This window comes from Sebastes fasciatus, chromosome 8 (assembly GCF_043250625.1).
Source record: "Sebastes fasciatus isolate fSebFas1 chromosome 8, fSebFas1.pri, whole genome shotgun sequence".
In the NCBI taxonomy this organism is placed as follows: Eukaryota; Metazoa; Chordata; class Actinopteri; order Perciformes; family Sebastidae; genus Sebastes; species Sebastes fasciatus.
The window spans coordinates 4964974-4989077 of record NC_133802.1 but is presented as its reverse complement, the minus strand read 5'-3'; the positions used below and the strand labels follow the sequence as shown (position 1 = coordinate 4989077).

The window sequence follows — 24104 nt, the reverse complement described above, 5'->3', positions numbered from 1 at the left end:
AAGTAGGCTACTTTTGTTACCTAAACCTAACCAAGTAAACCTATATTGGCAGTTTTTTTTTTAAAAAGACACTGTATGCGCGTAACAAGTGGAATCTGACACGTTGTAGCCTACCTGCATCACATTTTCACTCACAACGAGGGTCCCACGGCATCGAAGACCTGACGCATGGAGTACCCCTCTTGTATTACTGTTGGATAAGTCATGGACGGCGTGTCAATATATGCTTGTCACATGCATAGTGTCCTTTCAAAACAAATTTCCGTTTCACAGGAAGTTAGGTTTAGGCAACATATCCACACAGTTAGGTTTAGGAAACGGTCGTGATTGATGTTAACTTCACTGACTAACGGCTCACGTGACAAAATAATTCAACACGGGCCACCCAAAGTGGTCTCCTGGTTGAAAGTTTTGAGTTTGTTTGACCCATAAACCACCCATCCCACCTGCCCTTAGTAGACTCCCATGCTCTTTATACTATGCCACTTGCTCTGAACGTCGAATAACGCTGCAGGTGGGTTGACATTGGAGTTAATTGAAAGATCGGTGCATTGCAAACAGACACTAAAGGGTGCCTCCATGCGTCGGTTTCCAATGCCGAGGGGCACTTACCCATCAGCGGTATTTGATGAGTTGGGAGTGAGAACAGGTTGTTACCTGACATAACAGACACTAGAGGGGTACTACCTAGAGCGTCATAGTTTTGGGCCTACCTATGGAGGAGAGTTACATTGTTATAGGCAAAGAGATCAGTTTTGTAACAGATATGTGTGTTTGCTGCTGGAGAGTAAAGAGGGTGCCTTTTGACAGCGTATCAAAGCCACATTTCCTTTAGTTTCTCCCTTCATTTGGCCCTGTGAGAACAATAACATTCAAATTCAGATGATTACAAAAGGATGGCAGAAATTGTGAGGCACTCAGGAAACTGTACTGTGGTCTGTCAAGACTGAGAACAATCTTTTCTAATAACAGGAAACGACCCAAAACACAAGACTTAGGTTTTGTTGTTTCAAAGGTGTAGACATCAGCCAGCCAGAGCTCAAGGCAGAACACACCATGTCCCAGTGCATATACTGTTGATCCGCTTAACCTTTACAGTATTCTTGAATGTGAACATAAAAAATGCCCCCCCCCCCCAAAAAAAAAATATTTCCATAAGTAAATGTTAAAATTGATTTTGACCAGCCACTGTTATCCAAATCATATGAGGATAATTACAGTTTATTACAAATAGGGTTTATCTTTGTAGTTTTTGCCTTTTTTGTCATTCCTGTTAGTTAAGGTCCAAACACACCAGAAAGTATTACAGCCAAGTTAATCCTTGTCTTTATGAAATATTAATTTGTACTTACTTAATGATCCTCCAGGTTAGCCAAACCTATTTAGATGAGAAAACAAAGATTAACGGTAAATTTATCACCCAAACTGTCCTCTGAAAACATCCAGAACTGTTTACAGACTTTGCTGTAAACACATTCCCGGACTCCAGCAATTACCTGAGTGAATGAAATGTTATTGTTACCGAAAGATCGGATGGCTGAATTTCCTTCATGCACACACTCCGTTGTCTTAATATAGCTCAGGTTGATATTGCCAGAAACCCAAGTCCACACCAGCATGCTTTGCTTAACTGCAATTACATTTGTTTGAAAATCTAACCTTGCAGGATGACAGGTTACTAAAACTGCCCATTAAACATGCTTCTTGTGAGTCCATGTGACGTCTGTTTACAAGCCCTGCTTCACTTGTAATTGGAGATCCTGGAGCTAAACAAATATCTGTGGGTGTGACAGGATCCTAAAAATGGGGAAAAGATGCAGGGGAATAAAGCCTGATGAAAAGTTACATGGCTAAAACATGCAAACTTCGTGTGACTTTATCACTCTCTACAAGATTCTCAAGGAAGGTCTGATTCCAGTCCAATTCCACTGCAATTTGTGAAATAGTCACACAATTTTAGGTATTGATTCGTGTACATAGACACAAATTTAATTTTTTTTTCGTGATGGTCAATTCATTTGTAATCCACATAATTGTGAACCTGGAAGTATAGAGAGGGTTGGAGGTCAGGTTGGAGATCGGGCTGGATGGCTGGGTCAAAAAACACAGGACAGTCGCCCATGAGACTGGTGTTTGTGTACCATTTGAAACCAGAAATCAAAGTTGATTTTTTTTGTCACATAACTTCCGTACTTAAGTTACAGCACTTCCAGAGTTATTTTAACCCAAACCACAATCTTTTCCTAAAGCTAACTAAGTAGTTTTGTTGCCTAAACCTAACTAAGTTAATCTTTTCCTAAGCCTAACTAAGTAGTTCTTGTCAAGTAATTTCCGTAGTTAAATTACGCCACTTCTGGTGTTATTTAAACTCAAACCGCAATCTTTTCCTAAACCTAACTAAGTACTTTGTTGCCTAAGCCTAACCAAGTCAATCTATTCCTAAACCTGAGTAGTTTTATTTTGAAAAGACTGTAGCGGAAATTGACACGTGTGTCACGTCTTGCTGGATATTCGTAGGAAAAAGCACTAAAAATCTGTTGTTGAAAATCGTGCTGAGTGTCACAATAAAAATAAAAAAGGAATTTGTGTCTATGTGCATGAATCAAACAGATTCAATTTTGTGACTATTTCACATACTGCCTTCAGACTGTGTTGCAGACTCTTATCGCCTCGATGTGTCAGACAAAAAGACAAATTTCAACCTACTAATGTTTCCCTCCTGTGAGAAGCTTTATGTTTCCCCTTTTGCAACACTTATGTCAACATAGTCATTATTCTCTCCATATACACTCAATCATATACTCAGTCCGATATTCTCACATTCAAGCGCGCTCTTAAGTGGGTGATATTTTCCGTACGGGAACATTAACTTATTTTTTTTCCTACCAATGGTTTATAGTGATACGAGCTAGAGACATGGAGAGAAAGAGAAAGAGAGAGAGAGAGAGAGCAAGGGATTGAAAGCGAGAGATGGGGAACGAAAGCGTAGAGCTATTTTTGGCCTGTCTGGGTGTTTCCTACACACACACACGCTCACGCTTCGCAGGCTTGTTGTTGTTCAGAATGGTGGGTGTTGAAAGGGTGAGTTTTGATTTGATTTGACTTTACGTTTTGAGGATTCGTACGTGTGAGTGTGTGTGTTTTGTGTGTGTGTGCATTTGTGTGCTGTTGATATCCCTGGGACTTTCCTGTGGTTGCTATGGTTTCTTGCTGTGTTTTGAACAACTTGCCATAACTCCAAACATCCTTAGGGTGTAAAGGATCCTCAGCCCGTCATTATACACTCAGCTTGTGCTGTCGCCGGGGTTGACCTCAGCTCACTTTCAATTTAACCAGATCAAACGTCCAAAAGAAGCTGCGATTCATTCTTACACGACCATCTTTAAATTGAAGTCTTTTTTTTTTCTTTTTTTAAAATGTGTTTATTGGTTTTCAGTTTTACAGATAACCACAAAAAAAGAGCACAAAAAACCACAAAAGGAAAAGGAAGATTAAATAATTGGCAAAGGATTTAAAACCAAACAAAAACACACACAATGAGAAACAAATACAAATAATAAATAAATAGGATAAAATAATAAAATACTATTTCAAAAAGGGGGGATTCAAGTTCCTTACGAATTCAGCATGACATTTCATTGATGTGGTGTATCCAAAAATAATAACACTGACTGTAAGTCTGCAAATTACAGGAGGAGATTTTAAAAAAGGAGATTACAAAGCGAGTTCAACATACCCAGGGTATCTTCTCGCTGTCTGGCTTAACTAACCCTAACAAACGCAGACCCGCTAATCCGTCCCACGGAGGTGGTTATCAACTCGGTAAATCAACCCAGGATTTCTCAATCTGGCTATGAGCGCGTTAACATGAAGGGGACGGTGTTTGCAGCATCTGACCAATCAGTCCAGTCTACTGTCAGCAGAGCGGCACATTTGATAAACCAAGAGCAAACTATAATATTAGACAAATAAGAAGAAGTTAAGCACATAATCTAAAAGTAACATGGTTGAAGCTGCCAAAAGCAGGAAGGACAGCTGGCAAAAGAAAAAATTGCTGATTTGTGAATGCGTAAATTAACAGATTTATTAATTTAATGGAATTCTCTTAAGTCAGATATAGTCGTCTAAATGGGGCAGTGATATTATAAATAGCTTTGAAAATAGAACGGATGACTAGATTACACTTCATTATGCCCTTTGTGGCGTGTATGACTATTTTAGACTTCTCTCAGCTCTGACTCCGGCGGTGTGACACGGGCTTGAGAGCAAGTAAAAAAATAAATATAAAAACATAATTCAAAGTGGTTAGCACCCACAGCACACAGCCAGCTGTCCTTCCTGCAGTTGTCAGTTTAAACTGAGTTGTTTTTAGCCTGAATTATGACTGTAACCTCTTCTTCCTCGTGTTATATTATCATACGATCTGCGCACCGAGCTCTGATTGGTCAGTAGGCGGTGCTTTTATACGAGTTGGTCTCTTATCTGGAACATAACCTACTCCGGAGCAGGTTAGGTGTTCAGCATGTTACCATGGCGATCTATCCCAGTAACAAGTGAACCACCATGCAAACTAGAGAAATAATCATATTAATCAAATTAATTTGAAGTCTTAATCGTATTGGCTGTGGTGTTTCTGCACTACATTTCCCAGAGATCTCCTGTTTGTGGTGGCATTACTCACTTGGATTTGTCTGCTGAGGAAGTTTTTATTTGGACAACTCAATTGTATTATAATATGTGCAGTGTGTGATTGATTGGTATCTGTTATGCTACTCTTATTATTGTACGTGTCTCTGGAAAAAAAAGTCACATAACTTCTTTATTTCACCTCTCAACACTGGGTAGTGATGACTGCACACATGATTCCATTGCTCTGTTGTGGAAAATGTCTGTCAGCGATCCATTGTGTTTCTGTGGACTGCTCATGTCACCAAGGCTTTCGATGTGGCTAGTCAGACACTCGCTTTGTCTTTCTTTTTTCTCACACACACTCACACGCACACACACACACACACACACACACATACCAGGGAAACCTTTTGAAAATGTGTACGTGTAAGGGAATGTCTGATTGTATCTTGTTTGGGTTTCCAGTTATGTCTGCACTGTATATGCAGTGTAATGTAGCTGAGTGGGATATTTATTTATAGGTTGTGTGGGACACTGGATAACGTTATGACTTTTATGCAGCCTAACCCCCAAAACAGACTAGGAGAGTTCACAACCTAACTCCTCCTTGGTTTAGAGCAACATGTAGCAGTCCAATAAATTATTTAAAATATTTAGTTGTTTTTGATGAATGAAAACCATTTTTCTTTTTCTTTTTTCTTAATTGTTAATTAAAATGTGTAATTAATATATTTTTCTCATATGTTTCCATTATCTAAATTAGGTCATTGTATGTCTATTAAGTATTTATTTGTGCTTGATGTCACTGTTTTGTTCGTCTTGGAAGGATGCTGGGTGTGAGTGTGTGCATGGGGACTAAAATACAGATGCTTTTGATTACAACCAGGAACTATACATGACAAATTTATCATCATTCATCTAATGTAAAATACACAGTTTGCTATCTCCGCCAGGAGACTATGTTGTGTGTGTGTGTGTGTGTGTGTGTGTGTGCATCTCTGTGTCTGTCTGTCTTTCTGTCCACAGCTTATCGCGCATACCGCTGGGCCCATCAGCCTAATATTTTTGGTGCTCATTGGATAAATAGATAGATAAATAGATGTACCTTATTGATCCCAAATTGGGAAATTATTGTGTTAAAGCAGCAGGTTATCCAGGCAATGCATCGGAACAGTAATAAAATGTACATATCAACACTAGAGAAATATATTCATAAAATACACAATATAAAGAATATTAGAAGACACTAAATATACCAGACAACTATCATACAAAATCTAAAATCTAAACATAGAATAACCTACTATATGCATTAGCAAGAGTGCAAGTTACAATGTTTTGTTAATAAAATAAAAATTAAATTGAATGAGGTAGTAAACCTCATTAATGACTGTATAGCTCAAGGAGCTCTCATGGTTGTAGTGATTCACATATTTTAACAACATATTGTATTGACTGTTTCATACCATCCATTGACTGATGACTTCTCACTACTCTTAACCGGCCAGTAGTGATCAACAACTACTTCATTTTTTAATCATAGATTATAGATACGGTGGGGGGAGTGAGTAAATTTAGATTCAGCTAAGGCTAGCTGCGGCTGTTTCAACAGCTCTCTTGCTTTAGCTGTTGTATTGGCTGTCTTTCAGCAGTAAGTGTGATGGTTTGAGTTCTAGAGTAATTGGCAATTACTGCCAATTTGAATGTTTTCATAGATAGGATAATCATTCCCATTGAATAATAATGCCCATGGAATAAGATTCTGGTCCTAACCCAGTTTGCCCGTTGTAGGGCAGCACTGTGAGTATGTCTTCCGTGAGCTCAGTGAGCTCATTTTTTCTTGCAATAGCAGCATTCCTCGTATTCGGTGCTTTAAATAACTCCGTAGCCTTCACGTTATCTTCATGAAGCAGGAGAATCTCACAGGATTCCAGCGTGTACGTGCTGATGTGCAAAGTCTCTCTCTCTCTGTCTGTATCTCATGATTATCAACTGACCGCCACAAGACCGAAGCAGACCGAAGCGCTGAAAGAGCCGTCACACATGGAAGGAGAGGATTTTCTGTGAAATACTGCAGGTGTGAAATTTCTGGCACTGAGATTACTGGCAAAAGAGAAACTTTGAAAAGGAAATCCAGCTGCATTTAGAAAAGTGTAGTCCAGTCCTGTAGCTGACCACACCCTGATACTCTCGCTCACATATGAACACAAGTATGTAAACACACACAAACACATGGTTGCGTGCACACAGGAATACCCGCATGCGCAAGAATAAAAATAGGGCTCAAGTTTTTCCTCCCAAATGTTTTCCAGCCTTATTATTTTCATCTTCTTTGTTCTTGTGTTTACTCAGCCCGCTAAAGATAATAAGTCTCTTCCTCAGTGTCTCATATTTCTCCCTGCCTTCATCTCCCCGTTTCCCCCTTTCTATCTTCATCTCGCTCTGGATTCCCCGCTCCCCCCACCCTCCCCTCATCGTTCTCCTCATTCTTGGCTTTTCTTTCTTTCCCATCATCCTCCTGTGTTTCTCCCCCTCTCCTCCGCTCCTTCCTTTTTCTTCTCATGCAGCATTCCTCACATGCCTGTTGGCTTCTTAAGGGGAAGGACCCCGCTGGCAGACCAAGGCCAAACATTATTACAGCGCTCTCAGCTCCTCTCTCTGTTTCTCTCATCCTATCTCTCTTCTTCTCTCTTTCTCTCTTACTGATCCTACCTCTCCATTCACCTCTTATTCTCTTTCTGACTTTTTCCTTCTCTTCCTCAGTCACTTTTTTTCTTTCTAATCCCTCCCCTTGTTCTTTCACTCGTTCGTTTCTTCTCCTCTAAACCCTCCATCCCTGCTAATTCCATTTTACAGATAGTGACTGCATGCTTGTACTTTAACTGTGTCGAAACAGCTTACTGAGATCACTGTTTCATAATTAGTGGAAATACGGGTCATACCCTTCTTCTTCTTTACGTAAAACAGGCTCATTCATGTTTATACGAGCGCATGTGCTGTGTTTTTTAACAACGACACACTGTCTGCACATGGGAGATAAAGAATCAGACACATAATTACTCACAGAAAAGGCTCAGTGACACTCACTCACAAAACAAGGCCGTTTTCTCAATTAAGTGGAATAAGTATGTTTAACATGTATCTTTCCTTGTGTCTGCATATATGTGAATGTCCCAAATTAACTTAAATGTTCAAATTGAAGTTTTATTTGACAGTAGATTTGCTCTAGATGCCCCCAAATGTGTCCTATTTTTATTTCCTCATTACACAGAGATACTGTGTACTCACTCAGGAGAATTGAAACAACAGACCCAGATTGTAAATTAAAGCCGCGCTGCTTTAGTTTGATGTGCAGAGTCTATATGTGTCATGGGCAGGGTCGGGGAATTGTTCGTTTTAGTGTCGATATCATACCTGGTTTTGGGAACTGACACAAATATAAAAAAAAAAACATTCAATAGCTTACTTTGAGAAATTTAAGCAGGTTGTTTTTCTCCAAAACCTTTTTCCTAAGGCTGTCAATCGATTAAAATATTTAATCGCGATTAATCGCAGGATTGTCCATAGTTAATCGTGATTAATCGCAAATTAATCCCATATTTTTTATGCGTTCAAAATATACCTTAAAGTGAGATTCCTTAAGTATTTAATACTATTATCAACATGGGAGTGGGCAAATATGCTTGCTTTATGCAACTATATATATATATTTATTATTGGAGATCAATTAACAACACAAAACAATGACAAATATTGTCCAGAAATCCTCACAGGTACTGCATTTAGCATAAAACATATGCTCAAATCATAACATGGCAAACTGCAGACCAACAGGCAACAACAGCTGTCAGTGTGTCAGTGTGTTGACTTGACTATGACTTGCCCCAAACTGCATGTGATTATCATAAAGTGGGCATGTCTGTAAAGGGGAGACTCGTGGGTACCCATAGAACCCATTTTCATTCACATATTTTCAGGTCAGAGGTCAAGGGACCCCTTTGGAAATGGCCATGCCAGTTTACAAAGCGTAACTTTGCAGAGCTATAGCATGACATGGGTGGTACAAATGGATTCCTTAGGTTTTCTAGTTTCATATGATACCAGTATCTTCACTCTAGCTCTAAAACGGAGCCCACTACAACCTCCGAAAGATTGATTGCGTTAATGCATTAAAGAAATTAGTGGCGTTAAAACATTGACAGCCTTATTTTTTTCACTTAACAAAAGAAGCCAGAGTTCCTAAATAACATAATCTAAAGTAAAAAACAATAATACTTTTAAAAAGGAGCTATCTGATGAAAAAAAAAGTAAAAAAATAAAGAATTTGTCTCGACATTCATTTTTACTTTTTTTTTCACTTGACAGTTTCCTATATTTGGTTAGACAAACACATTTTGGCTCCAAAAAAGTACGGAGTTTCAATACCCAGTTCATTATCTCTACTCATTTGCTTTATGCATTCTGACCGTCATTCTGTGAGGATTTTAACTTAGTTTTGTAGACACTTTTATATTTTGTGAAAGATCTCTGCTTGTGTCAAATGTGGTGTTGTAGCAGGAGCATGTCTCTGCAGGTGGGGAGGCAACAGTGTAGCACACAGCTGACCACATCCTGCCCCATAAAGCTACATACGTCACACTGACTGTTTTTCACTGTGTCAGTTCATTATGATTTACTTTAAGGTTTGACTGATCGTGTTGATTCCAACATTTTTGCACTGAAGGGGAAATTTTCTGCACGGACCACACTTTCTTTGTAAAAGGTGTTGAATTAGCAGGGATTCCCTTTGTGTTTGCAGTCAACAGCAAGAACTGACTGAAGTTTGATTAGTCATTCAAAAAAAGTACTAAATAGTCTCATATATGGACTAACCAATATACAGTATATTGGGATAATTATATTTTGCTGTTACTTCATACAGTTGCATACCCCATGTGAAGGCTTTTACAATCAATCAAAATATTTTCAGTAGGGCTGTCAAAGTTAACGCATTAACGCAAATTTGTTTTAACGCCACAAATTTCTTTAACGCATTAACGCAACTTGCGATATTTAGGCTGTAGCGCTGTTGTACTGGCATCATATGAAACTAGAAAAACCTAAGGAATCCATTGGTACCAACTATGTCATACTAGCTTGTCGCAAAGGAGGCTAAATAACGCTCCAAATTGACACTAAATTTTGGTGAGGAAAAACTGGCATTGCCATTTTCAAAGGGGTCCCTTGACCTCTGACCTGAAGAGATGTGAATGAAAATGGGTTCTATGGGTACCCACGAGACTCCCCTTTACATACATGCCCTATTTATGATAATCACATGCAGTTTGGGGGCAAGTCATAGTCAAGTCAGCACACTGACACACTGACAGCTGTTGTTGCCTGTTTGGTTTGAGTTTGCCATGTTATTATTTGAGCATATTTGTTATGCTAAATGCAGTACCTGTGAGGGTTTCTGGACAATATGTGTCATTGTTTTGTGTTGATAATTGATTTTATGTAATACATTTACATAAAGCAGCCTATTTGACCACTCCCATGTTGATAAGAGTATTAAATACTTGACAAATCTCCCTTTAAGGTACATTTTGAACGGATAAAAAATGTTAATTAATTTGCGATTAATCATGATTAACTACTGACAATCATGCGATTAATTGCAATTCAATATTTTAATTGATTGACAGCCTTAGTTTTTTTAATAGATTTTTTAGCTACTGCAAGCAAATAGGCAGCAGGTCTGTAAAGGAAAGGTTCTTCTATTTTCTTTTAGATAAAATAGATGTTGTTTGTTGAAAGTGCTAACTGACCAGTGCTGGACTGTGTGTGTGTGTGTGTGTGTGTGTGTGCGTGTGTGTGTGTGTATTCCTCTGTCCCTGTGGGCGGTTGCCTGCTGCGCTGCTTTTCTGTCACCCTGTGGTTTTGTTATTTTCAGCTTGAAACCGGATGTGATTCAGACTGCATGGTAGATTGTGTAATTGAATGGACTAACCACATACACACACACACACACACACACACACACATGTGTACTGAGACATACTCACTCACACACACTTTATGTCAATGCACTTCACATGCAATCACAAACACACATAACACACAGCAGAAAGCTCACACACACACACACAGTTGTATAGCCGTGTACACCCACACACCGAGGGTTTCTGGGAACAGTTCTGGGTTCCCCCCGTTCACAGAGGCACCCGAGGGTGAGCGAGCGGACGACGGAGCATCACCAGCAGATGACAGATGCACGCTTCTTGGTTTCAATATTGGTCTGAAACATCAGTAGTTGACCTGGCTGACGCCGAGATCGGAAAAAAGGATAAAAGGCACACACACACACACACGCGCTTGTGCTCTGTGGAAACAAAGGGACGGTTGAAAGTGGGGAAAAACACCGAGAAGTGCGAGTGAAACTCATATGAAATGTCAGTTTCTGCCTCGAAAGATTTAAAAAACGGTTTTATGCAGATAGAGTTAATTTCAGAAAAACAGGGAAAAGATAGAGGTGGCACCTCTGTGCAACAGAGTCTCACTGTGGCAGTTCATCAATAGTCACGAAATTGAATCTATTTGATTCGTCTACATAGACACAAATTTCCTTTTTTTTCGTGACGTTCAGCACGACTTTTAACTACGTATTTTAGTGCCTTTTCCTACGAATGTCCGTCATCAACATGAGATGCAGGTGTCAATTTCAAAATAAAACTACTTAGTTTGGTTTAGGAAAATATTGAGTTGATTATAGTCTTAGGCAACAAAACACCTTAGTTAGGTTTAGGCAACAAAACTACTTAGTTAGGTTAAGGAAAACATCGACATGGTTAGGCTTCGGCAACAAACTACTTAGTTAGGTTTAGGAAAAGATCGACATGGTTAGGCTTAGGCAACAAAATGACTTAGTTTGGTTTAGGAAAAGATCGTGGTTTGAGTTTAAATAATTCTGATAGTGCCGTTAACTATATACACAAATTAATTTTGTACTGACCATCACAAAAAAAATGTGTCCATGTACACGAATCGATACATTAAATTTCGTGAGTGTTTCATGAACTGCTGTGCAACCGGGCTGATGGATAGATATTCCATGGGACGTCTTTTTAAGACTGTAATCATGACTAATCACTGTAGCTGTTTATCTTTGTTTGTTTTTCTAATTTACTGTAATTGTGAACTTTTTCATTTTAAGATTCATGATAGTTTTTGGATTGTTTTTTCTTTTTTTGCAGGACGGATATATGTTGAATAGACATGCTGACCACACTTTAGCAAGTGAGATGTAACGATTTAAGGATGTACATTGATTTTTATGATGTTAAATAGTTTATAATTAAACAGATAAAGGACTGAGCACTTCTGTCATGCTGACCACACTTTAGCATAATGAGACGTGACCATTTAAGGATGTACGTGACTCAGAGCTGCTAACGGCAAACAGCCTCTTGATTCTAGGAAGGTTTCGGACCAGAAAAACTGACAAGACGGTGGTCCTGCGTCATGCGAGCTACCACAGTAACGTATGTGCCGTAGGCGTGTGTGTGCGTTTGAACACCGTGGCTTACAGGATGCTCTACTTCCTCCTACATGGGCTCGGGGTGCCGTGCGCTAGCCGTGCGCCAGCAAGTAAAGATTTGTACCTGCAATGTCAAAAATGTAGAGAAGCCTTTTATTCCCCATAAACACGTGTGAAATACAATATGACCTAAATGTCTTTTAATGGGTATGCAAACATGTTGAATTATTGTCTCACTGTAAGAAATGATTTCCAAAGTAATTAACTTGCAGCAATTTACTACAAAAAAATTACAGTAAGTCAATTGTATTCACAGTGGTAAAAATGCAACTGTAAAATGCAACTCAATAGTTTTAGTGTATTTATAATTAAAGTAGGGATATTATACCTCTTTATGACTCTTTTATGCAATCATATCTATAGCTACAGTAGTGGTGTGTAACAAACAACTTTTCTGGTTCTAGGTACAAACAGACATATTGCTGTATATTCGAGTACAGCTACTACTGTAATGCTGTAAATTAACAAAGTATCATTATTAAAAAAGAAATACAATTTTACTCAACACTTTTCATTTTTATATTTTAGAAGTGTTAATAATAGGGATGTCAACCGATTCAAATATTTTGATGATTGTCGATAGCTCATAGTACATTTTTTAACCCAATTTCTTTTAAATATCTTCAGAAAGTTTGTGACCCGGCCGCCAAGTTAAGATCAGTTGAGGAAATACCGAGCACCGCCCACCAGCCGGAGCAAACTTTCTCATTTTACAGCTAAACAGTACACTACAAGATGTTTCTGAAAACATTTTAATGCGAGAAATAGGCATTACAGTAACAGAATATTGACTCATATTTTATCAGCGCTGCCTAGTTTGACTGTTTAATCGGAGTTCGCGAGTGATTGACAGCTGCCTCTGTCGAATGAACAGCCAATAGGAACGCTCTCCCTCTGAAATGACCTGTGATTGGCCAAAGTCTCCCGCCACAAAGCCTGAAAACAGAGCCATGAGGAGGTCTAGTTTTCTCTCAGAACTGTTGAATTACTATATACTGGAAGCTTATTATGGTATTTTTACCCAATGATGCCAAAACATTCTACCTACTGCAGCTTTAAACTCGCTCAGGTTTTTTCTGGGGGACCTCCAAAAAGGAGGGTGTCAGCCAGGACCCCCCAGAACCACATCACTGTGCTTGGTGCTGGTTTGGAGCTTTTTGACAGCAGATGGAGCCACAGTGTAGGGGGCCATTGTTTTAATTGACACTGAAACAAACTGTTGAACAAGTTGTAAGGAGCGGAGCGCGGATTGGCTGCAGTGCGCACCCAATGGGAGTCAGTCAGTGCGGGGAGACAATAGTCCTAAAGGTCTGTGTGAAGTGGAGTCCAGGCTATTTTTGGTGGGGCCCGCCTTGCTTGCTATTTCTGTCAGCATGGAGAGCGGGGGAGAAGGAGGGGAGGGGGCAGGACTTGAGGACTTGAGGGGCAGGACTTTCTTTTCTGCAACTTGCCTCCGATAAGTCTCTTTTCTTTCCCTCCTCCTCCTCCTCCTCCTCCTCCTCCTCTGTACTGTCTGCTGACAACAGCAGCGGATCTCACCATCACCACCCCTCAGGTTTCCGCTCTCTTGGATGCACAAGGACTTTTTGTTATTTTAGCTGGATTATTTTGAAGTTGTTTGGACTGCGACTCCTTCCAGAGGTTGTTTAGGAGGTTTCTGTCTTTACAAGGTAGGAAACACTGGTCCGATGTGGGAGCAGCTGGGAGCTCGTTATATGCCCCTTTACTTGTTCAATGTGCTGTTGTTGTTTCTATCGGAGTTTTGCACTGCTGAGATAAAGACACGGGGCTGCTACCTGCGCAGGTGTTTTAATTGCGCACGAGCGCATAAAAGTGACACGCGCAAGCGCGTCAGATAATAAGAACTTTTAGTTCTGCACTTATAAACTATCTTTCATCTTTATGTTGTTATTTTAGCGTTCTTATAGTGATACATGTCTCTCTACAGCTACCATACAGTCACCATTAAGCATATGTATCATAGACACAATGTTCTAACAGCGATATTATAGAAATATTCTTACTGATAAAAGTGTGATGAAGTCACTGTAATACCATAGACGCGCTCTAGAAATATCGTCATAATAGGAGTGTAATAAAATATCGAAAATATTGAATATCACGATATTATGTTTTGTGATACTGTATCGATTCCCCAATATACTGAATCAATTTTTAATAGTTTACATGCAAAGATTAACTCAGTCAATACTTTATTTCATTTGATGGTGTGTTCTTTATATGACAGCTAGTCTTACAACAAGTTAAAATTAGATTTTAAAAAATCGCAATATACCTCCTTGCTTACAGTATTGTGATATATCTTCATATATTGAATCGTAACCCCTGTATCATGACACATATTGTATCGCCAGTTTCTTGCCAATACACAGCTCTATCGTCATAGCTGGTTGTCTTCATAAAGCAGAAAAATTAAGGTTTTGTTGAAACAGCTTCATGTCTCTGTGATCCACAAAGCTGTAACTTTTTATCAGTCATTTCTCAGATATTAAACTTTATTACATTTGTCATATACATACAGGAACATACAGGAACATACATTTATTTATTTCATTTTTATTTCAATATTTATTGAGTTTTTGTTTGTACATACAACCAAATGTACACACATTTAATTAAAATGTTAAATATAAAGCATTATTTTATTCAAATATGATTTTCTTCTGGCACTTGTGTTTGACCCCAGTTAGCTTTTTGCTGCTGAACAGATGTTAACAAGCATCAGCAGCAACAAGTCTACCACACACACACACACACACACACACACACACACACACACACACACACACACACACGCACAGTCGTGTCGTGTTTCCTTGAGACTTACCTTAACCATAACTGCTACTTGCTTAATCCTAACCCTTTCCCTAACCCTAACCCAAACCTAAACCTAACCCTAACCCTGACCTAAACCTAACCCCAAAAGGAAAGCGAGTCCCCACAATGTGACTGTGTAAATGTATTTTATTTATTATTTCTTTTATTTGACCAGATAAGTCAATTGAGAAACAATACTCATTTACAATAATAACCTGGCCAACAGGCAGTGACAGAAGACAAGTCGATACAAGACATTAGAACATAGATCATAAATACAACTAGTACCATAAAACATTAGACAAAATTAAACTACTTTATTCGTCTCTGCATATATGCATATTTTGTGTGACCTTTCTATCCAGATGATCAGGGTCAAATATTCCACTTGAGGGTTGGGGGATTACTCAGATTATGACCGGCCGTTGCTAATACAAACCTGCAGTCATCTCTGACTTTTATCTGCCTCTGTTGGCTGCCAGCGTATTTGTAACAACTTCCCAGGGACAGTTTATGGTTTTCTACAGTTGACATTTTCACGCAGAAAGGAGAATTTTAGACTAGCAACAGCAACATTTTGGAGCTCAGAGATGCCAGTTGCCGTGTTTACTTGTTTTAATTATTTATTATTAGGGCTGTCAATCAATTCAAATATTTAAGCGCGATTAATCACGATTAACTTGTCAGTGTGCTGACTTGACAATGACTTGCCCCAAACTGCATGTGATTATCATAAAGTGGGCATGTCTGTAAAGGGGAGACTCAAATATCATTTCATTCAAATATCTTGAGGTCAGAGATCAAGAAACCCCTTTGAAAATGGCCATGCCAGTTTTTCCTCACCAAAATTTAGCGTAAATTCTGAGCGTTATTTAGCCTCCTTCGCGACAAGCTAGTATGACATGGTAAAACTGAGCTTGCTACAACCTAAAAATAGCAAAATGCGTTAAATAAATTAGTGGTGTTAAAACAAATTTTAACGTGTTATTATTGCGTTAACTTTGACAGGCCTAGTTATTATTGTTTTATGTTGTTTCTATGAGTCACATTTCACTGGTTTGTTCTTCTTTTTGTCTCCACAGATGGAATCCGCACCTCTGGGGACATCATAAAGACAGACAGACAGGACAACATATTTCATACAGTGGCAGGTAGGACTTTAAACCTCTTAAGAAAATGCACTAAATACCAACTGTAACTTAATAAGTAGCTGTGTTGTGGGTCGGTAATATTTTTCCTGAACATGTAAAAGTTAGGCCACAGCCGTCAGCGCTGAAACATGTGTCAAAGTGGAAAAAACCTGCCAGTCTTCAGTCACCCCCCCCCCTCAGGACTACATCTTGTCCTTTTTACGACTTTTTTTTTTTTTTTACAGCGTACACACACATTACACACAGCCTGGGTGACAGCAGTTTTTCCAGTGCAGAATGATCTAAGGCTGTTTGATTCTCCGAGAAGTGTAGTAAAGTACAGAACAGGTGTTGTCCTAGTTGGAAAGACGTACTCGGCCCGCTGTGTTTTTCATGTGTGGGTTTAGAAATCTGGTTTGCTGCAGGTCATGCAGCAAGTGTGGTTTATTATGTGTCGAAAAAGGCCTACAAAATTGTGTTACAGTTAAATTCAACACAAGACATTCAATGTTTTGCTGGCTTTGGCTAACACTGTAAAACATATCCATTTGTGGTTTTTAAAAAAAGTTATTTAATCCTGAATTCTAATTAGTCATGCTGAAAATGTAAAAATCAGTCGTAGGAATTATTTCACTTTTTTCACTTCCATGATTGTGTAATTTTCTTCTTAGTGATCTGGTTTATCTTAAAATCCTGGCATTTATTCTCAGAATTTTTTCTTACGCAATTGAAATAAACATGAGAAACATCTGGAATTAGACATCAGACCGGCACATACAGGTTCTTCACAAAAAGTTAAGACCAGATCCCATAGACTTCAATGCAATTTGACATATGTTTGGATTGTAATTTTCACAAATTTGTATGCATTCATCTCTTCTTAAACAAACGTTTGTTTCATACAAATGAAGTCTAATGATTATTTTGTGATCTTACCTGAAACTGAGCATTCGCGATACATTAATAAATTCAGGTTGACCGCCGCCATGTCCCTTCAGCCTTCCCCCCGTCCAACACAGTGGCCGGATATTGCTTATCTAGACATCTCTATTTGATTGAATCACTTTAGGCTAAGTGTTGTCTGTAAATAACCAACCTGTTAATAGACAACCTGTTTGATCTATAGGCTGATATTTAGTTGCCATACTTGTCACTGTCACCAGCATCATTTAGCCATTTACCACACTGACAGTGAATATTCACGTATCGTATGTGCCTCAAATCTCAGTGTGAAAGCCTCGGTTAACCCGCTACACAACAGCTTTTCGTTGTTTTCCATTTTCTCTTCTGTGACAGCGAGTTTCTTTCCCCCTAAAGGGAGCGCAGCCTCGGTGATGACACCATGCTGATCTGGTCTATAGCTTGGAGTCATAAAGCTCCTCTATTATATGTTTTTTAGGACATTGCATGGGAACAAATCAGAGATCAGCGTTTTGGGATTTTGGTGCAACCAACTACACAGCAACTCTTCAGCATAGCGTTATTACTGTTAGAGGTTTGTTTAAAGTAGAAATTTGGAAACATGTTTCAACTCCCTCTGTTTACTCTGTTACCGTCTACAAGGGACACGGGATTGTTTTCCCCCAAAAGGGGGCGTGGCCATGAGAGCCTACTCTGGATGACGTATTGCCAGTCTGATGTATACAAACTTGTTTCCTACAAATATTGTTCCCACAAAATGTTCAGTTGCAACTGTTTTTTATTTGTAATTGCTTTATTTTCATTTGGATTTGGAACATTGATTGCTGTGTGATACAGGAAGTGAACCTGACCTAACCCCTAAACACTTATCTCATCCCACTTCAAGAAAAATCTAACTTTGCAACTAAATATAACACTATGATGGGTATGTTTGGAATGCCTTTCTTTATAATAACCATCATTTTCCATCATGGCAGCAGCAGTTTCTATATCTTTATGGCAAATTCCTCTCCATTCTGCTTCCCCTCACTATGTGGGAAACCTCAGAAACCTCACAGCGACTCGTCTCGGTGCGTGCTAACTCACGTGGGAAACGCTCAAAGGTTTCTTCGTCACCTGAGATTAAAATGTATTTGATCCGCTGCTCCACCCGTCAGAAACTAGTCACCCGGCTGTTTCTTTGTGTCCGGCCTTTTTAGTTTAGATTAGCATTCTCCGCTGTGAAGCATGCCTGTGTGATCACACTGTGTAGGATTACAATGCATGACTCTCTGAATGGAAGCCGGCTCTCGCTGTGCCAGGCTCCGCTGACTGTATGCTAACCAAGGACCTGCTATGTGTGTGTGTGTGTGTGTGTGTGTATGTGTGTGTGTGTGTGTGTGTGTGCGCGCGCCTGTGGAAAAACCCGGTGAGGTCATGGCCGTGGCTGTAGGGTCTGGTTACATGTGTGTTGTCCACGCAGGGCAACTGACACTGGCTCTTTCTCCATTGTCTTCCTCTCTAATCTCGCTCTCCTTACTCACACACACACAAATACAAACATATAACCTCACATTTTCACTGTCGAGCGTACGTAGTGCCCCGATGCCAGTCGTCTCTGAAGTTGGAGACTGGTTTGCAGTCGATGGTGGCAGCAGTCTGGGCCAGATGTGTATAACGTGTTTAAAAGCGTCTAGAGCTCAAACAGCCCTTTAAACTATACACATGGCTGCTATAATAGAGCTGCAGGCCTCCAGGATTACTTCCCACGTATGTTCCTCTTGGTACTTATGTAGTAATTCTAAAACTCTCTGTAAAACTCCCCAAAAAGGAATTCAACACATGCTTTTTTTTTTTTTCATGCAGTGTGCTCTCTTCCTGTTCATTTTGAGTTTTTCCTCTCTAAATATTTGTATGTCTTTCATTCAGTCCTCTCTGGCTCACCAAACACAGTAGGGACGGATAACAACAGGCATGATTGTAATAGCTGCAGTGGAGATCACATATCCCCTTCCTGATCCTGGTTCCCAAACAATTGGGTCAGCTGATCTGGGTGCTTTGCTTCTTTCTGTCCCTGGTTTGTGCTGAATGGGAGCGCTGATGGAGGAAGAGTTAGTTACAGTAGATACAGTGGGAATGATAAAAAGAACTAAGGGAGGATAGAATATATGTAATTAGGACAACTAACCATTATTTTCATTATCGAATAATCTGTTGATGACATTCTCAATTAACTGATTAATCATTTTGCCTATAAAAAAGTCATTAAACATTAAAAAAAATGCTCATCACAACTCCTAAAAGCCCAAGTTCACATATTGACATTTTTTTGTTTTGTCTAACAACACTCCAAAAGCCAAAGATATTCAGTCTCATATCATAGAACATTCAGCAAATATTCACACTTTACAAGCTGGAACCAGTGAATTTTTGCCATTTTTGCTTCAAACAACAACAAACCAAAAAACAATGAATCAACTATTTAAATAGTTGCAGATTCATTTTAAGTTGATCAACTGATAAAATGTAATAATCATTTAATAAAATGTTAGGTTATTATTAAAGCTGTCGATCGATTAAAATAGTTAATCCCGATTAATCGCAATTTTTTTTATATGTTCAAAATCTTGCTTTATACAAATATATGTATATATTTTATTTTTGGAAATCAATTAACAACACAAAACAATGACAAATATTGTCCAGAAACCCTCACAGGTACTGCATTTAGCATAAAAAATATGCTCAAATCATAACATGGCAAACTGCAGCCCAACGGGCAACAACAGCTGTCAGTGTGTCAGTGTGCTGACTTGACTATGACTTGCCCCAAACTGCATGTGATTATCTTAAAGTGGGCATGTCTGTAAAGGGCAGACTCGTGGGTACCCATAGAATCCATTTTCATTCACATATCTTGAGGTCAAAGGTCAAGAGACCCCTTTGAAAATGTCAATGCCAGTTTTTCCTCTCCAAAATTTTGCGTAAATTGGAGTGTTATTTTGCCTCCTTTGCGACAAGCTAGTATGACATGGTTGGTACCACTGGATTCCTTAGGTTTTGTAGTTTCATATAATGCCAGGATCTTCACTCTAGCTTCTTAGCGTCGCTTAGCTTCTAAAACTGAGCCAGCTACAACCTCTGAAAGATTGAGTGAGTAAATACGTTAAAGAAATTAGTGGCATTAAATCGACTTTGCGTTAACTTTGACAGCCCTAATAAATATAGAAGTATATTCTTTCTGTCTTGGAGACAAAATTCCAATGTCAATTTAAGTGTTTACCATACAGTATATGTCAATACGATACGATGATATATACTGTATATATATATATATATTTCAGGCATTATAATGCAGTAATCAGAGGGAGTGAATGAGTGACAAAGCTTTATTCCACAGAGCTTCTGTTAATCCCTAACACTAGTTTAATGTTTTTTCTTTTTCTTTTTCCTACCACTAATCTTCCTCACTTCTTTATACGTCTGAGTAACCTGACCTCACTTTACCATTTAATCAACCGGCTACTTTAGTCATCATTGAGTGCAGGGGTAATACATCACTACTGGAATGGTAATAGCTACTACACTATTTATTCAAGTCTTGAATTTCCAGTGTGTGTATAGCGTTTTTGTTCCAAAACAGTATAGAGTCATTAAATCCCAGCAGCTGGCCCCCCAAAAATTGATTGACTTCTTAGTACTGATCAACAACCCTATTAACCTCTGCAGATATATTATGGTCATTATGAACCATGGGGCCCCTCAAAGCTGAAATGCAGTGCAAGCTGCGCAGTAAGTTGTGGTAGTAAAGGTAGTAATAGTAGACGGCGGGGAAGGAGGCGGCTATTTTTGACTTGCTGAACAAATGGCTCGATTGTCCCTCCTCTAGGTGCATGAAATCACTTGATATGTCAGGGGGGAATGTTATATAATACCCTCTAAGGGGGGGCATGGCACTGTGTGTGTGTGTGTGTGTGTGTGTGTAGTTTAGTCCTTTTCATGTCTATTAATTGTGTGTATTCTTCTGTTTCTCTGTGTATTTGGTGTAAATGAGACATGAGAGGCTGTGTGTGAGTGTATGTGGTGTGGCCTGAGGTAACATTGTCCTTTACATTCTAGTAGTGTGTCAAATCAATTTCTGTTGTATTAACCTTTGAGCTAAAGGCTCCTTGCTGTGGTCAGCTGGGTAATCGGTCTGTTATTGGCCTCCAGCTGCAGTCTGCATCCCCTCTCAGGACGTCCCTCTCTCTCTCTCTCTCTCTCTCTCTCTCTGTCATACACATAAGCACATACACGTAGACACACTTAATCCCATTGAAATTTACAGGTTGAATTATTTTTCTAAGGATTTATTCCTGTGGCATTTGGGGAGGAAAAACCTTCAATTTTCACCTCAGTCCCACCCACTGCTCCAGACCAGAGGCCTTGGAATCTAAAAAAAAACATTTTGAGTCTCCAGCAATTTGTGTTTTACTATTCTGCTTCTATCAAAAAGCACATTTATTTTTATTTAGCCTCCTTTGCGATAAGCTAGTATGACATGGTTGGTACCGATGGATTCCTTAGGTTTTTTAGTTTCATATGATGCTAGTATATCCACTCTAGTTTTAAAACTGAACCTACAACCTAAACATCGCAAGTTGTATTAATTAGAAATTAGTGGCAGAGATACTCATCATCCGGCCCCATATATCAGTCTAGCCCTAATCACAGCTCCTCGCCGTATTTTGATATTGTCTGACCTAAAGCGCAGCAGAGAGTAATGGACGGCTCGCATTCACTCCAGATCACCGAGGTGACTGACACCGACCTCGGATCAGATAACCTGTTGTTAGCGCAGATGTAATAGGATCATCTCTCATCTGGATGGACTCCTGCCTTTACATTTGACTGTGTGTGTGCGCGTCCATGCGTGTGTGCACGCTGAATGGTCTCCAGTGACGTTTACTGATTCAGGCTAATCTCAACAACCTGGTGAAGTGGAGGATGAGAGAGACACAATGCATGTTTATTTAATGTGCGTCTGTGTTTGTGTCTGTCTGTGGGTGTTTGCACACACCAGGGTGTTGTGTGTGTGTGTGTGTTAGTGTGTGTGTGTGTGTGTTTGTATAGACGGATTTCTCAGAGACGCCCTTCTGAGATGCGCACACACAGACGGTGCAGAAAACTGACAACAGTATTTCAGAGAGCAGAGGGGGGAGTTCCTGTGCAGTAAACTTTGCAAATCACAAATGGCGCGGGGCGGAATATGTTCATATCACAAGGAGGAAGTATAGAAGATACACAATGATATATGTGCAGTGATGTATAAGCATGCAGGCTCATTGTGCTTCTTTACCAGATTCACCAGTGTGCACAGAGTCAGTCTTTCTCTTTAATTCTAGAATTTGAAATTAAAATGTGCTATAATGCACTGAAGGTATCTTATATTTAACGTCTGGCATACGTCTAACTAATGTCTGCTATATTTTCCTGGCAAATGGAAGGAAATTCAAATACAAGTAGCTTTTAATAAGTTGTGCTGCCTATTTGTGGTCTGAGACACCTAATAAACCAAGTCATTTCTCACCATGTGCAGAGTTAAAACGGCAGTAGGCAGAATATTTTTGGCATCATTGAGCGAAAATTCCGTAATAACCTATCGGCATATTGGAATTCAAGTGTTCAAACTAAACTTCTGCACCTCCTCATGGCTCTGTTTTCAGACTTTAGAAAATCTAGCCCGTGACAGGAGACTTTGGCCAATCACAGGTCATTTCAGAGAGAGAGAGCGTTCCTATTGGCTGTTCATTCAAAGGAGGCAGCTGTCAATCACTCGCAAACTCTGATCAAATGGTCAAACTAGGCAGCGCCGATGAAATATGAATCAATATTCTGTTACTGTAATGCCTATTTCTCTTTCTAGAATATACAAAGCCTGAGCTTCCATATTCAAACTGCTTGTTTTGTCCGACCAACAGTCCAAAATTCAAAGATATTCAGTTCACTAGACCAAGACAAAGAAAACCAGCAAATATTCACATTTTTCGGAGGCTGGAACCAGATACTTTTTGGCATTTCTGTTAAGGAAATTACATACATGATTCATAAAATATCAAATAACCAGAAGGGCAGTAGGAGAGCGCAGACCTCCGCCAAGGCCGTTTCCATAAATGAAATCCACCCCGTGATCCGGATCCGCTCCAAAATGTAATGGCTACATCCTTGGCCCATGCACACCCTTCCACCAAGTTTCATGAGAATTGGGCCAGTATAGTTTTTCTGTAATTCTGCTGACATCTACAACTCAAGCTGAAAACATAACCTCCGTGTCAGAGGTAATAATAATTGTTTCAGCTCTAAACTAGAGCTATCAGCTGTTCACCAATCTGTGGCTCAACTCTGTAATAAATCATAATTGGGTTTTTTTCCCATCAACTTACACCATTTCATGTAATGTCTGCTCCATGCACCCGTCTATGTGTTTCAGTATCAGTGCATCGAGGTTTGTCCACGACTGCCTTTATGTATGGATTCTTTTTTTGTCCATGTGTGTGTGTATGTGTGTGTGTGTTCATCCCTGACCAGAGTGCAGAGCATGTGCAGGAATGTTAATGTCTTCTTCCTTTGTTGTCCGTGCAGACGGCCGAGTGTGACTGTGCATATTCATGAAGCTGCCTTCCTGGAACACGTTAACTTTTACCAAGGAAAGAACGCGGATGAAAAAATAAGATGAAGGAATAGAAAGGAAGCAAAAGGAGTAGAGATATATATCCACAGTGTGCATATAGAAATAGACATAGGGGGATGGAAAGATGTATCAAAATAAAACATGAAATAAGAGACGGAGGCAAATGTCAGAATCCTTTTTTGGCACGTTCACTTCAGTTCATTAATCTTTAGCATTTGCAACAGGAACCAAAGTTGTTTTTCTATGGTAATGCTCTGGCTGTCAGCCAACGCGAGATGTTATTTTCACGATAAAAAATCTCCATGTGAACAGACAACCAGTTCTCACTCCCAAGTCATCAAATACGACTAGTATACGACTA

General features: G+C 39.4%; 1 protein-coding gene across 3 annotated transcripts in view; it reads left to right on the top strand.

The window, feature by feature from the left end:
- The window catches only part of hdac7a (histone deacetylase 7a), an 84723-nt gene that overhangs the window by 7291 nt on the left and 53328 nt on the right, over positions 1-24104 (top strand). Inside the window, exons 1-2 of one of the 3 annotated variants that reach the window (XM_074642878.1) lie at positions 13698-13875; positions 16126-16194. The exons of 1 other annotated variant lie outside the window; for it this stretch is intronic. Coding sequence is in view for 1 of the 2 variants with exons in the window: in XM_074642874.1 (XP_074498975.1) it covers positions 16126-16194 (69 nt within the window). In the remaining variant the exon portion in view is untranslated. Of the gene's footprint in view, positions 1-13697; positions 13876-16125; positions 16195-24104 lie in introns of those variants that run through there. One more of the 3 variants, XM_074642874.1, reaches the window with a different exon arrangement.